The sequence below is a fragment of the Salminus brasiliensis genome, chromosome 12, assembly GCF_030463535.1.
Source record: "Salminus brasiliensis chromosome 12, fSalBra1.hap2, whole genome shotgun sequence".
Lineage (NCBI taxonomy): Eukaryota > Metazoa > Chordata > Actinopteri > Characiformes > Bryconidae > Salminus > Salminus brasiliensis.
Window position 1 is genome coordinate 38,503,484 of NC_132889.1, and position 14,608 is coordinate 38,518,091.

The following is a 14,608-nucleotide window of genomic DNA, read 5'->3' on the forward strand; positions in this document are numbered from 1 at the left end:
GAAAGAGCCGCCTAAAGCAAGAAGTGTGGGAAAGAGGAGAGGCGTGAGCGAGAGAGGTGGAGAGAGAGAGATAGAGAGATAGCAGGAGAGATGGAGATGATGTTGAAAGATCATTTTTATTGAAAACAATCCCGTATCGCCCTGTTTCTCCGCTGACGGACACCACGTTGGACATTAGCCTCTCCGTTCTTCTTGGAGTCTCTAGGAGACGAGTCTTTTCTGGATGAATGTGGAAAAAGAGGAGACACCGAGGGAGGGAGCGAGTGCTGGAGAGGCGGGACAGGGGACAAAGACTGGCGGGGCGGGGTGGGGCAGGGCAGCGAGGGATGCCAGGTCATCTCTTCATCCTCTTTTCACCTCTCGTCTTTACTCCTCCTTCTCCTCGCCGTGTGTGATGACGTAGCAGATGTTCTTGTAGTCCACATTGCCAGCCACATCTGGGGGGAAGGCGGTCCACAGGTTCTTGATCTGAGGGAGTGAACAGAAGAGTTAGGGACAAAGTTCGGTGGAAAGTCAAATGCACGTGTAAATGTCCTACGCTGACTTTAAAGTAAGGCAATGGTTCCATATGCGCCAATCTGCCATAACATTAGTACCAGAGTCATGGACCTCTGAAAGTGGCCTGCTGTGGTCTCTGGCACCAAGACTAACGTTAGCAGCAGTTGTGGGGTGGACGGGGTCTTCCTGAGCATCACTGAGCCCTGGGCGCCCGTGGACGGGGACTCCATGAGCATCACTGAGCCCTGGACGCCCGTGGACGGGGACTCCATGAGCATCACTGAGCCCTGGACGCCCGTGGACGGGGACTCCATGAGCATCACTGAGCCCTGGACGCCCGTGGACGGGGACTCCATGAGCATCATTGAGCCCTGTCCCAGTTCAGTGGTTGTCCTTTGTTGGAGCAGGGTGGTCCTTCATTTTGGTAGGTACTGACCACTGCTTACTGGGAACACCCCACAAGATCTGCCTGATGTTTGGGAGATGTCCCAATCTGGCCTAAATCATCCTCGCCTTTTTTTTAAAAGGGTTTTCACTAACTAAAACATTCTAGGTTGGCCTTGGATGAACATAATGGTCACTGTGAGCTCACCTCCTCAGGAGAGAACCTGTCGCACTGGGTGCTCAGGAGCTCCTCCAGGCTGTGGAGGAACGAAAGAGGCGAGTTACAGGAAAGTGAACACAGTTAACATGATCAGAGTGGACAAAGAGAAACGCAAGAGCAGTTAGTTTCCTTACAAAGACTTCTTAATGGTGCCTGTGCCCTCTGGGTCCAGCACCTTGAAGGCGGCCAAGATAACGTCCTCGGGGTCAGCACCTGGACGAGGCAGGAAGAGGCGGAATTACAAAAAAGTCCTCATTTCCGAGGCTGTAGATCTTCTAGAGGCGTATCTGTGGGCAAAGCTCTGTTGTCTTACCCTTCAGCTTCTCTCCGAACATGGTGAGGAAGACGGTGAAGTTGATTGGGCCGCTAGCCTCCTTGATCATGGCCTCCAGCTCCTCATTCTTCACATTCAGCTGACCTACAAACACAGAGAGAGAGCATCAGTAAGAGTGTCAAATGAGTGGAAGCACAAGGTAGGTGTTTCTCATAAAGTGGCCAGTGGAGATAAGTATCGTACCCATTGAGGCCAACACGTCTCTCAGGTCATCCTTGCTGATGATACCGTCTCTGTTCTGGTCAATGATTGTGAAAGCCTGTGAGTTCAGAGGAGAGAGGTTGTTAGAGGTGGTTGTTGATAATTTGCTTGTATGTTTATGACAGACTGTAATACACTACAGGAAGCGTAGGGGGCGCTCTATAATGCTCTGTTGTGTTTATATGATCTACACACTCATTCTGGCAGACTGTAATACACTACAGGAAGCGTAGGGGGCGCTCTATAATGCTCTATACTGTTTATATGATCCACACGCTCATTCTGACAGACTGTAATACACTACAGGAAGCGTAGGGGGCGCTCTATAATGCTCTATAATGTTCATTTGATCCACACGCTCATTCTGACAGACTGTAATACACTACAGGAAGCGTAGGGGGTGCTCTATAATGCTCTATAATGTTCATATGATCCACACGCTCATTCTGACAGACTGTAATACACTACAGGAAGCGTAGGGGGCGCTCTATAATGCTCTATAATGTTCATATGATCCACACGCTCATTCTGACAGACTAATACACTACAGGAAGCATAGGGGGCGCTCTATAATGCTCTATAATGTTCATATAATCCACATGCTCATTCTGACAGAATGTAATACACTACAGGAAGCATAGGGGGCGCTCTATAATGCTCTATAATGTTCATATAATCCACATGCTCATTCTGACAGAATGTAATACACTACAGGAAGCGTAGGGGGCGCTCTATCTATAATGCTCTGTATATCTATACATAATACTGTATATATATATAAAATCTATTTGTAATAATCAGCCACTGAAGCTGTAAATGTTTTAAATTATTATAAAATAATAATTCATAAATAGTTCTAATCACAGTACAGAAGTATTTCAGACGATTTCTTAAAAAACCCCCGTGGTTCTCTTCGAGGCCTCCTTCCCCAGTTTTAGGAAACCCTAGACGACCCAGCGCACTTGAACTTACGGCAACAGCTGCGCCGCCTTCCATCATCTCCTTCACACTCACACACTCCCTCCCCTGCATCTGTCCATCAGCTCAGTGTGCCAGATAAGCCCAGGCTGTCGCACTGTAGCTCCTTAACTCCAGTATCGCTTACACACATGCTCCTCCAGGACACCTCAGCGTCTCCTAACTTAGCTCACACACACACACCAATACACTCGGGCCTGGCTCACCATAATAGATTCCACAGCCTGGAAGATTACTCTTTAACCCCTAACACACTCACACACTTTTCATCTTACTATCCATCATCTGTCCCTCAGCCTCTGCTAAACTCAGCTGCTGCTGAAGAGCCCACTGAAGGCCACCATCTGACCACCCGCTTGAACCTCCGGTCAAAACCAGAAGGAGCCAAACTGGACGTATCTCTGTATTTACGTATGAATAAATACAGAGAGCCATAAATGTAAATCTAAAGGCATTACATTATCACTGTAAAGATATAACCTCTTATCTCCAAAAGCATAACTTTTGAACCATTTCTGTTGTTTGAGACTTTTCCAAAGAAAGTGGTCGAGTGAGCATCACGTTAACCCTTTAAATTCTCAACATGTTTTATATAGTTAATAATCGTAATACAGAAGCTATTGTGAATTAGGCCGTTTGGTAACAGCTTGGTTTTGCATATCTTGTGGAGTCCCACAGGGCTCTATTGTAGGGCCTGTGAAGCTGCTATTAATTATGACAGTAATGCAGTTATGAAAGTGAAGAAGTGTGGGTTTACACACAGCGTACAGCAACGCCCTCTCCACCAGCTGAGCAGTTCATTACTGTATATATATGTATATCATCTTAATATTTATGCAAATTTCATTTTCCCACATAATGTAAATCTGGCAGTTAATCTACACTGTGTTACAATTTCATGAAGAATGGACCAGCAGAAATGCTCCAAAAGTACTTGGAATCATAACGTTTCACATTGACTTCAATGAAAAGTTAAGAAGGTTTTTGGCTTCTACTGTAAAATTGGCATTTTTGAGATTTTTGAGTCTTTGTTTACAGAAAATCTCTAAATAGAAACTAAACTAAACTAAAACTAAGCAAGATGAATTACTTTACATGTTTTTATTTGACAATATTAGCAATCTCAGGATCCACCAGGGGTTTAACAGTTGAATCTCCAAACTTCTATAACTTTAGGAATGGGCATAAGCCAGCTTGGTAGCATTGTAGTCACTGTAGTTATGGAGTAAGAAGCTTTAGGGGGTGGTACAGCTTGTAAGGGGTGAATTTGATGTAATAGCAGCTTGTTACAGTGCAGTTCCTGCAGTTCCTCTACTGCTGCCCACTCTCTATGGATGGTCAGTGTAAGCTGCATGCCCGGCTCACTGATATCCATCTCCGATGTGATTTCTCATGATAAGAATAATTTATCATCTACTTGTGAGCCACATGCCCCTTTAACTTAGCTTGAAATAGACCACCAGCTCAGGCCTCTCCTCTTTCACCCTCCTTCCACCACCCCTCTTTAGCTGTGCTGTCACTCATTAGGCCTCCCTCTCCTCTCTCGTCCCCTTCTTTGTCTCCTCATTTCCTACCCAGGCATCACTAATTTGTCTCTCTCTTTCTCTCAGTCATGTGTCTCAGGCACGCACTAAAGCCCCCTCAGCTGCTGCCCCGGTGGGATTAGGAAGGGACGGAGTGGAGCAGTGAGTGAACAGATGAGAGCTGGAGAGGGTGAAGGGGATTTCAGGAGGCTGGGCTAATGACATTCCTCCTTTTATTAACGGCCAAGAAAGAGAGAGGGATCAAGTCATTCATTCCTGTTGACTCAGCTGAGTCTGAGTGTGTGTGTGTGTGTGTGTGGGTGTGTGTGTGGGTGTGTGTGTGTGTGTGTGTGTGTGTGTGTGTGTGTGTGTAGGTGTGTGTGTGTGTGTGAGCGCTGCCATAATTCCTTCCGTTTTAATGCCCAACCAAAGCAGCTAAAGATAGACGCTGGGCCTTCTTTCCTTTTTGAAGAGAAGCTGGACGAGTGACAGTGAACCTGTATAAGCTCCACCCAGCTGTTCCGAATAAATACTGAATAATTCATAATGGATACTAACTACATTATTAGTGGATATCTTAGAATTTATAGTGGATACACAGTAGATATTGAATAATTCATAGTAGATACTTTATAATTTATAGTGGATACTAAATAAAGTGATAATGGATATCTCAGAATTCATAGTGGATACTACGAAATTCATTGTAGATATTGAATAATAGAATAGAATTCCATAGTGGATATGGAATTATGCATAATTTATAGTAAATTATGAATTATGAAACTTATATCATATTGCAGATACTGAATAATTTATAGTGGAAACATTTTAATTCATAGTGGATACTAAGCATTTCATAGTAGATTTTGAATAATTCATAGTGGATACAAAATGGTTTATAGTCGATATTTTATCATTCATAGTGTATACTAAAAAAGGTGATAGTGGATATCTCAGAATTCATAGTGGATACTAACAATTTCATAATAGAAACGGAATAATAGTGAATAGTGAAAATTCATACTGGATAAGGTAATTATGAATCATTTTTAGTAAATTATGAATATAATTTATGAAGTAATATTTATATATATAATTAATAGGGATGCTTTATAATTCATAGTGGATACTAAGAATTTTCTAGTAGATACTGAACAGTTCAGAGTTGCTTCTGAATAATTGACCCTAATTAATGGGCTGAGAGTCCCAGTTCACCTTTAGGAGGTGAAGAGGATTAAGGGCGGGTTTGAGATTCGTCCCGCTCGTCTTCTGAAACCGAGCAAACGCCAGACTTCCCCTCTCCTCAGGCCGTATCTGTGGGATCCTGTGCTGTTCGCTGTGTTTACTCTTAGCATCGCGCCTAGCTGCTGTACAGTGGGACTGACTGAACCCCCTGTGGGCTGGTGGCTGGTAGCAGGTGGGCCTCTGGTGTGAAAGTGGAGTGTGGGCTGTAATCATCCTCACCTCTTTGTACTCCTGGATCTGGCTCTGCTCGAACATGGAGAAGACGTTGGAGGATCCCTCTCCTCCTCCTGCCCTCCTCTTGGCCTTCTTGGGTGCCTGAAGGTGAGTGCAGACAGCATTTAGCACAACACACACAGACAGTATGCTACACACCCACCACTTTTACCAGTTTGGTGGAGTTTTTTTGCGCATGAAATATTACTTTATGATTAAAATACGACCAAATCGTGGCCTATTTATCACAACAACCTACTAGAAATCCTTGTTTTCTAGGAAATAATTCAGTTTAAAATGAAAATATATATATATTAATTTGCCTTCAGTTCAATTATTTAGCATTAAACATAATGCAAAAGTCTTATACACCTAAACACACAGTTTAAAGCATGCGTTTTAGCCAGAAAATATTAAATAATTTAAAAATAATATCAAATTTATCATTAAATAAACAAATAACTTTGATATCGAGCCAGATCTCATACAGACGTTCCAGATTTGCCTGGATTTGTTCAGTTTTACGAGCAGCTCAGCTGATTTTCTTTCCCGAAGGCCTTAAACTTGGTCAATTAGGTCCTGGAGGACAACTAGGAGTATTGGCCTTCCTCGGTGAGAGCGCTGGGAATGGTTACTCATCTGATTTGTATGTAAATATTATTTGGATTAGAGCTTTTTCTGCCCAGATAATCAGCTTTTAAACTACAGTCCATGACCTTTTCCCCCATTTTCTGGACATTGGCCACGCTAATCTAACTGGAGTCACATCCATCTAACAGGAACAGTCCTAGAAGACTCTCCACTGTGTCCTGGTTAAGGAGGTGTAGGTCCAGAGATACGAGCAACCCATCCAAGAAGCGTTAACCCCGCTGAAAGCACCGGGCCACCCCGGGGTAAGCACCACTGTCCCCTCCGGTTGAGCTCCAGGTGCACACCTGGCTGTGTTCAGAGGTCAGGAAAGGCCCGGTCAGGTACGGCTGCTACTCACCATGCTGAGACGGTATGTGTGAAGTGTAAGAAGCTCGAAGAAGAGAAGAGAGTGTGAAGCCGCGGTTTGGCTCCTTCATCCAGGGGCTTATATACCTCCCACCCGCCACTAATTATAGCAGCAGCCTTAAGTTTGGCTTGGGAGAAATGACGGACACTGAGAAGCAGAAAGATGGAGGCAACGATTTGGGGGGTGGGGGGTGTGTGGGGGTGTATGAGTGTGTATGAGTGTTGGGGGGGTGAAGAAGAGACAGACGGAGGGACGCTATCGCCTTACGGACGCTCCGAAATAGCCGCGTGTCTTGGAATGGGAGTGAATCTGATACTCCAGAGATATAGTGGCCGTCCCACGTGGACTAATATGGACATAACAAGTTGGGTAACTGTCCACACAATCCACTTACTGACCCCTACTGACCCCCCCCCCCCCCCCCCCCCCCAATCTCTCCATCGCTGTGGTCTGAGCCATATTGGTGGATCCTATATTTTAGGGCTGTGATGTGCGCTTTACCTTTTAATGACACCACGGTTTATGTCCTCAGCATTGCGGACGAATGCGAGTTCGTATTTTTACCCTGAAAGGCCGACATAGCGCATCTAACTGCCCACACTTATGTCCTGCCATTCACTCACCCCTCGGAAGACTGCCTGGAATAGAGTTAACGTAAATGCGTGTTAGAGGAAGGTCCTGTGTTGAGGTTATATGGTGGAATATGCAGATATCATACACCAACAGATTACACTGGAATGGGGTGGGGGGGGGGGGGTCTCTGATGTGTGGACAGCAGCGGTCAGTCTGAGGAATGTACAGTATTAAAGCCTGAACAGGTTTATTTACATGATATTATTATTATTATTATTATTGCAGTAAGATTAGTAACACTGCAGGACATCTTCAGTTCCTGCTCAGTCTACAGAGACTGGTCAGTGTACTGATGATCGTGCTGCTCAGTATAGTGGTCAGTGTACTGAGACTGGTCAGTGTGCTGGTCAGTGTAACGAGACTGGTCGGTGTACTGGTGATCGTGCTGCTCAGTATAGTGGTCAGTGTAACGAGACTGGTCAGTGTGCTGGTCAGTGTAACGAGACTGGTCAGTGTACTGGTGATCGTGCTGCTCAGTATAGTGGTCAGTCTACAGAGACTGGTTTGTGTACTGGTGAGTGTACTGGTCAGAGTACTTGGCAATGTATAGACACTGGTCAGTGTATAGGGACTGGTCAATGTGCTGGTCAGTGTACAGAGACTGGTCACTTGTGGTACTTGGTAAAGTATAGGGGCGGGTCAGTGTACTGGTGATTGTGCTCCTCAGTTTAGTGGCCAGTCTACAGAGAGTGATCAATGTGTTGGTCAGTGTACAGAGACTGGTTTGTGTACTGGTTTGTGTACTGGTATGTGTACTGGTCAGTACTTGGCAATGTATAGCGACTGGTCAGTGAATAGCGACTGGTCAGTGTACTGGTCAGTGTACTTGGCAACATATAGGGACTGGTCAGTGTACTGGTCAGTTTACTTGGCCTGGTACATCCTACTTGAGGGCTTCCACTACCCCAATAACACTGTTCTGTTTACAAGAATGAAACATGATTAATAATTAATTAATACATTAAATAATTAATATTCTTTTCTCATTTTAATCAGGAAATACTATTAATAATACTTCTGCAGAGGGGTGTGGCCAGACTGACCAGGAGAGAACAGATGCAGCTGAAATCCTGTAGCTAATACACTACATGGACAAAAGTATTGGGACACCTGCTCATTCATAGCCTCTTTTGAAATCAATGTAATTAAAAGAGCTTCTCCTGCTGCTGCTTCTCTACTGTCCAGAGAAAAGACTTTCTACTAGATTTTAGAGGAGGAGCATTGCTGTGAGGATTTGATTGCATTCAGTGACGGAGAGCCTCGGTGAGGTCAGGATGTTGGATGAAGATGATCACCACCACACCTCATCATCCTCAACTCATCCCAAACAAAAGTACTGGATGGAGCTCCACCACCATCATTCCAGAGAGCACAGTTCCTCCACTGCTCCACAGCTCCTCAATGCTGGGGGGCTTTATACCCCTCTACTGAAGCTCTGCTTCAGTTCTGCTGTCAGCTCCAATCAAAAATAGGTTTTAATACCCTTCCCATTATAGAGATGACCAATGATCCTAGAGCCCCCCCACAGCCAAGTCCATATCCAGAGAGCCCCTCTCTCTCCCCCTCTCTCTCTCCCAGTGTGTGTAAGCTGATCTGCGGTGCTGCAGCTGTGTGAGAGCTGGCCTCTTTCCTTCTTCTCCGGCTGGGGGATTATCCTGGACAAGCGGCCCGCGGCTGTAGGGGACATGAGGAAGTGTGTGAAGGAGATGTGTGTGTGTGTGTGTGTGACTGGAGAAGTTCCTGAGGGGCCGAGGAGGTGCTGCGTGTTTGGGATGGGACAGCTGAGGGGAACCAAAATAGCAAACGGTACTGGTCTTTTCTTCTCCTCCTTCTCTGGTGTGGATCTGCTGCTTTGTTTGCATTCCTGTCCCGCAGCTCCTCTCCACATCTGCTCAGTTCTGGTTTCAGAGGTGCAGGACATGACGAGGTTCTTCACTTATCTGCTGGGACGGTGCAGCGGCCCTGAAGTGCTGACAGGACGGCTCATCCTCTCGTCCCATCAGTCACTTCTCCACACGTCTCCTCATCTTCAACACGGCAGCATTCAGACTGTGGTGTGTCTTCATTAGGCCTGGTGTAACCATGGACACGGATGTAGTGTGGCCATAGAAACGGGTGTAGCAGGAACATTGAAATTGGTGTATCCTAACCATCGCTTCGTCCTGGTCAGGATGATGGCTGCCCCAATGGCTATCCGGAATCATGCGGTGCAAGACAGGAAAATAGGGACTGGTCAGTGTACTGGTCAGTGCACATGGCAGTGTATAGGGACAGGTCAGTGTACTGGTCAGTGGATAGGGACAGGTCAGTGTACTGGTCAGTGTACATGGCAGTGTATAGGGACTGGTCATTGTACTGGTCAGTGTGAGCCACTGGACAGGGAGCCAGTCCAGCATCACATCAGGGGCAATGGTGGAGTTTACCAGTGGAAATTGGTGTAGATAACCATTGAGTATAACCATGGAAACGAAAGTAGTGTTACGATAGAAATAGATACAGTGTAATGTAAATCGACGAGGGTATCCTAGGACATTAATATAGCGTAACCATGGGAATTAATTCAGTGTAATGTAAATTGGTGTAGGGTTGTGTTATAACGGAAATTGATATAGTGTGACTTAAATTTGTGTACAGTAACCATGGAAACGGACGTAGCGTTACCATGAAAATAGATGTAGTGTAATGTAAATTGGTGTAGCTACCCATGGAAATGACTATGGTGTAACCATGGAAATGGATATAGTGTAATGTAAGTTGCCGTAGCTACCCATAGAAATGGGCATAGCATAACCATGGAAACAGATGTAGCCTTGAATTTTATCAATGGCTATTGGTGTAGGGTTACCATGGAAATTAATGTGGCGTAACTATGGAAGTGAATAGTGCAGTGGGATTGGGTAACCATGAAAATTTCACACTCAATTTTAGATAATTAAATTTATTATATTTATATTATATAAGTCACCGCCGCTGCTCTCTGTCCTGTCCTGCTTTCTGATTGGTTTAGATGTGTGTGGCCCCTGTTTTTCACTGTTTGTGACTTCTGGCCTCAGTGATTATCCTTTGACCCCTCAATCTGCTGTAAATCCTGCTGCACTGTGTCAGGGGGGTCCTCAGTTACTGGACAGAGGGTTTTCTCTAATTTTAGGACTGTTCAGTACCAGAATTCTCTTTCCTTTAGAAGTGTGTGTGTGTGTGTGTGTGTGTGTGTGTATTTCCATATCTGTATATTTCCATAGCTGTGCTTCTAATGTTCACAATGTTAAGTAACAATTTTGTGCATCAGATAAAAAAAATTAAAAGAATATTATTATTGTACAAAATTGAATATATTCAACATTTTTTAATTTGTAATTTATTCAGTGTGTTATGAATAATAATAATATGTTCAGAATATTTCAGTGAATGAGTGAAAGTTGAAACCCACGTCACTGAGGGTGTATATTTAACCCCCCATCCCTCGGCCTTATATGCTGCTGGGGTAGTCATGTGGTCATGAGCTGTGGGGGGCTGTGGTGGCTGTTCAGTTTGGTTCTATAAGGAGACTCTTTACGTCCAATTTACTCTTCATTAAAACATAAAACAAAATAAGAACAGGAGAGAAAAGCGTGCACAGGTTATATACCCCCAATCTGCCATTACATTAAGACCACTGGCAGATAAAATGACCTGGGTCCAGTGGCTCTTGTATGTTGGGGGTGGATCTACATATTAGGCAGTGAGTGAAGATCAGTCAGATCTTGAAGGTGATGAAGGAGCTGGAAAAATGGACAAGCGTAAGAATCTGAGACACTTTGACAAGAACCGAACTGTGATGTTCTAGATAATGACTGGGTCAGAACATCTCCAGAACATCAGCAAGCAGGTCTTGTGGGGTGTTCAGTCCAGTATGCAGTGGTCAGTACATACCTACCAAAAGTGCTCCAAGGAAATGCTCTGATGAGCAGATCAGACCCACCCGAGAGTCGTCTGAGCTTCAGTCTCAGTGGAGGAGATCAGACTCACATCTGACCTGCCTATATAAAAAGGCCTGTACCTGGTCAGTGTCCCACGCTCACTTATATTTGAATATTTACTCAGAAATAGAGCGAATATTATTCATATCTGTGTGTTTTGTGTTACTCAGGGCTGTATGGGCTGGAGTGAATGGTACAGTTTGGTCATTTTATAAGTCTACATATTAAATATCTCTAATTTACACAGGTTTTCATGGTATGTCTACAATAAATAAAGATATTACATTGACTTAAAGGCATTCGGGCAGCTTCAGCTTATTTCAGGTTTATTAATTTTTGAATAAACTGAATATTGACTCAAATAATTTAAAAAAAAACTTGATAAAATAACAAATTCTCGGCAAATATGAACTTTTTGATCCTGAACTGCAGATTATATGTCGTACTTTATAGAAAAATTAACAATTTGCCTAAGTTTAAGAATAAATTGTTCGACTAAATGAGTTTTTTTTGTTTTCCCGGCTGCAGTTTACAGTGACGTACAGTGAAAAACCGCCCCCCTTTATCACGCTCAGCTATTTAACCTGACCTGCATGTCATCAGGCCGCCGTTCTGTTTATCTTTCTCTGCAGGTGTTAACATACAGATCAGTGCGTGTGTGTGTGAGTCTATACATACGACGTATGTCGAGTGTAAAGTGACCCTGTGTGTCAGATCACCAGAACGCCCATCTATCAGTGCAAAGATGACTGGTATGCACACAGTTGGACATGGCGGACGTCTGCGTCGGGCCTTCACAGGTGCACTCTGGGAAAGCTCACGGATGAAGTGAGAAGCTCCGGGGTGATTCCCGATATTTAAGACGTTCGGAGCTGGTCTTTCTCTTCTCACAGCTGTGATATAGGTTACTGTCAGACCATTAATCTGCCCAGTTTCCCCTGGAGCTCGGTCTTCACACCGCCCGATTCAACTTTACGGCCTTATTGTTGGAGTCAGAGTGAGAATCGGATGGATTTATAAAAAATAAGAATATAAACAAAGGATTATGTGAAGTAGTGGGGAATGGTTGGGTGTGAATGTATACAGATATGTATAGATATGGATAGAGATGGGTATGGTGTGCACAGGTTTGGATGGATGTGAATGAGTATAGGTAAGGATGTGTATGGATTGGTATGGATGAATATGGGTGTGGTTATTCATATCTACACCTATTTATACCCATACCCAGTGGGTGTATATATGAATAGACATAGGTATAGATGGGTATGAATGGGTGTAGATATGAATAGAGATGGGTATAGTTGGGTCTGAACGGGTGTAGATATGACTAGGTATGGGTAAAGGTAGGTACGAATGGGTGTATATATAAATAGGGATGGGTATAGATGGGTATGAACGGGTGTAGATATGACTAGGGATGGGTATGAATGGGTGTAGATATGACTAGGGATGGGTATAGATGGGTATGAACGGGTGTAGATATGACTAGGGATGGGTATAGATGGGTATGAACGGGTGTAGATATGACTAGGGATGGGTATAGATAGGTACGAATGGGTGTAGATGTGAATACGGATGGGTATAGATGGGTATGAACGGGTGTAGATATGACTAGGGATGGGTATAGATAGGTACGAATGGGTGTAGATATGAAAAGACAAGGGTGTAGACAGGTATGAATGGGTGTAGATATCAATAGGGATGGGTATAGATGGGTATAAACGGGTGTAGATATGAATAAAGATGGGTATAGATGGGTCTGAACGGGTGTAGATATGACTAGGGATGGGTAAAGGTAGGTATGAATGGGTGTAGATATGAATAGAGATGGGTATAGATGGGTATGAACGGGTGTAGATATGACTAGGGATGGGTATGAATGGGTGTAGATATGACTAGGGATGGGTATAGATGGGTATGAACGGGTGTAGATATGACTAGGGATGGGTATAGATGGGTATGAACGGGTGTAGATATGACTAGGGATGGGTATAGATAGGTACGAATGGGTGTAGATGTGAATACGGATGGGTATAGATGGGTATGAATGGGTGTAGATATGACTAGGGATGGGTATAGATGCGTATGAATGGGTGTAGATATGACTAGGGATGGGTATAGATGGGTATGAACGGGTGTAGATATGACTAAGGATGGGTATAGATCCGTACGAATGGGTGTAGATGTGAATAGAGATGGGTATAGTTGGGTATTGGAATGGGTATAAATAGGTGTAGATATGGGTGTAGATATGAATAGGGATGGGTATAGATGGGTATGAACGGGTGTAGATATGACTAGGGATGGGTATAGATAAGTACGAATGGGTGTAAATGTGAATAGAGATGGGTATAGTTGGGTATTGGAATGGGTATAAATAGGTGTAGATATGGGTGTAGATATGAATAGGGATGGGTATAGATGGGTATGAATAGACTGGAAGGGGTATGGATGCATTTGACTATGGAAGCATGATATTACAAATGACAAATAATTGCATTTCTTTGACAGTCACAGTGCCCCCTAGTGTCTGTGTTTAACAAAAGCACTTCATGAGTAATCATATTCTCAAATCTATCATACTTGAATATTTGATATACAGTGTTGTAATCGCAGGGCTGAACATTTAAACAGCGGCAACACAGTGAGCCGGATCAGCGTGACCTGAGTGATCTGCCGTAAGAGGAAGGTGAGCAGAAGTGGGAAGCTGGAACTGGGTTTGTGAAACTGTGTGAGGTGTCCTAACTGCAGTTACCTGGAGGTGCAGGAGTGTGTAATGCCTGATACCACAGGACACCTTCAGAGGTCTCGTAGAGTCCATGCCTCGCCGGGTCAGAGATGTTTTGGTGGCGTCAGGGGGTGTAGCTAAAATCGATCTGATCCTCTTTAAGATTGGGCCTCCCTAAGCTACAGACTGCAGTGGGATTAGACTGACAGCTGTAGGTGTTAAATCCAACACTACGAGCGAATGTCACACTGAGGACACTCTGTGGCTGCGTGGCCACAAACAGGACATCCTACTGCCCGCATAGCGACCCACTGTGCAGGGAGTGCGGGCCACCAGTTAACACACGGTCAGCTTCAACAGACTTTATGTATAGTTCAGCTTCCTCTAGCAGAACGTGCTTTTGGTCAATTGCTCACGTCTCCATAGCAACACTGTCTGAGGTTTCTCCAGATTCCCCGTATATTACAGCTTCCAAACATGGTGGAGGTACACTATATGTCCAAAGGTTTGTGGACACCTCTTTTAATGAATGCATTCAGTACAGTACTGCCAATAGAATAGATCGTAAACATGAACCTTTTGGCACCATGCTCTGTACACAAGCCCTGTTAAGCTCTAATGAACTGAGCAGTGTGTGAGGGTGGGTAGGTGTGTTTACAGCTGCTGATCTCAGTTCCTGTTCGTCCTGTGAC

At 44.2% G+C, this 14,608-nt stretch overlaps 1 protein-coding gene across 1 annotated transcript; it reads right to left on the reverse strand.

The window, feature by feature from the left end:
- Nucleotides 1-213: 213 nt before the first annotated feature.
- On the reverse strand, nucleotides 214-13,993 carry mylpfa (myosin light chain, phosphorylatable, fast skeletal muscle a). The gene is made up of 7 exons (XM_072692887.1): nucleotides 13,944-13,993; nucleotides 5,606-5,701; nucleotides 1,620-1,695; nucleotides 1,416-1,520; nucleotides 1,237-1,315; nucleotides 1,091-1,139; nucleotides 214-468 (listed from the first exon to the last, which is right to left on the reverse strand). Exons 2-7 carry the CDS (start codon nucleotides 5,639-5,641, stop codon nucleotides 367-369), a joined length of 447 nt encoding a protein of 148 aa, XP_072548988.1. The 5' UTR covers nucleotides 5,642-5,701; nucleotides 13,944-13,993; the 3' UTR covers nucleotides 214-366.
- Between the last annotated feature and the right edge of the window lie 615 nt (nucleotides 13,994-14,608).

Bases quoted from the DNA above. Each gene is read 5' to 3' on its own strand.
- mylpfa (XM_072692887.1), bottom strand. From the start codon at position 5,641: ATGTTCGAGCAGAGCCAGATCCAGGAGTACAAAGAG. The intron at 1,316-1,415 runs GTAAGACAACAG...TGCCTCGTCCAG, and splicing joins GTTCGGAGAGAAGCTGAAGG to GTGCTGACCCCGAGGACGTT. The intron at 469-1,090 runs GTGAGCTCACAG...TCACTCCCTCAG, and splicing joins ACAGGTTCTCTCCTGAGGAG to ATCAAGAACCTGTGGACCGC.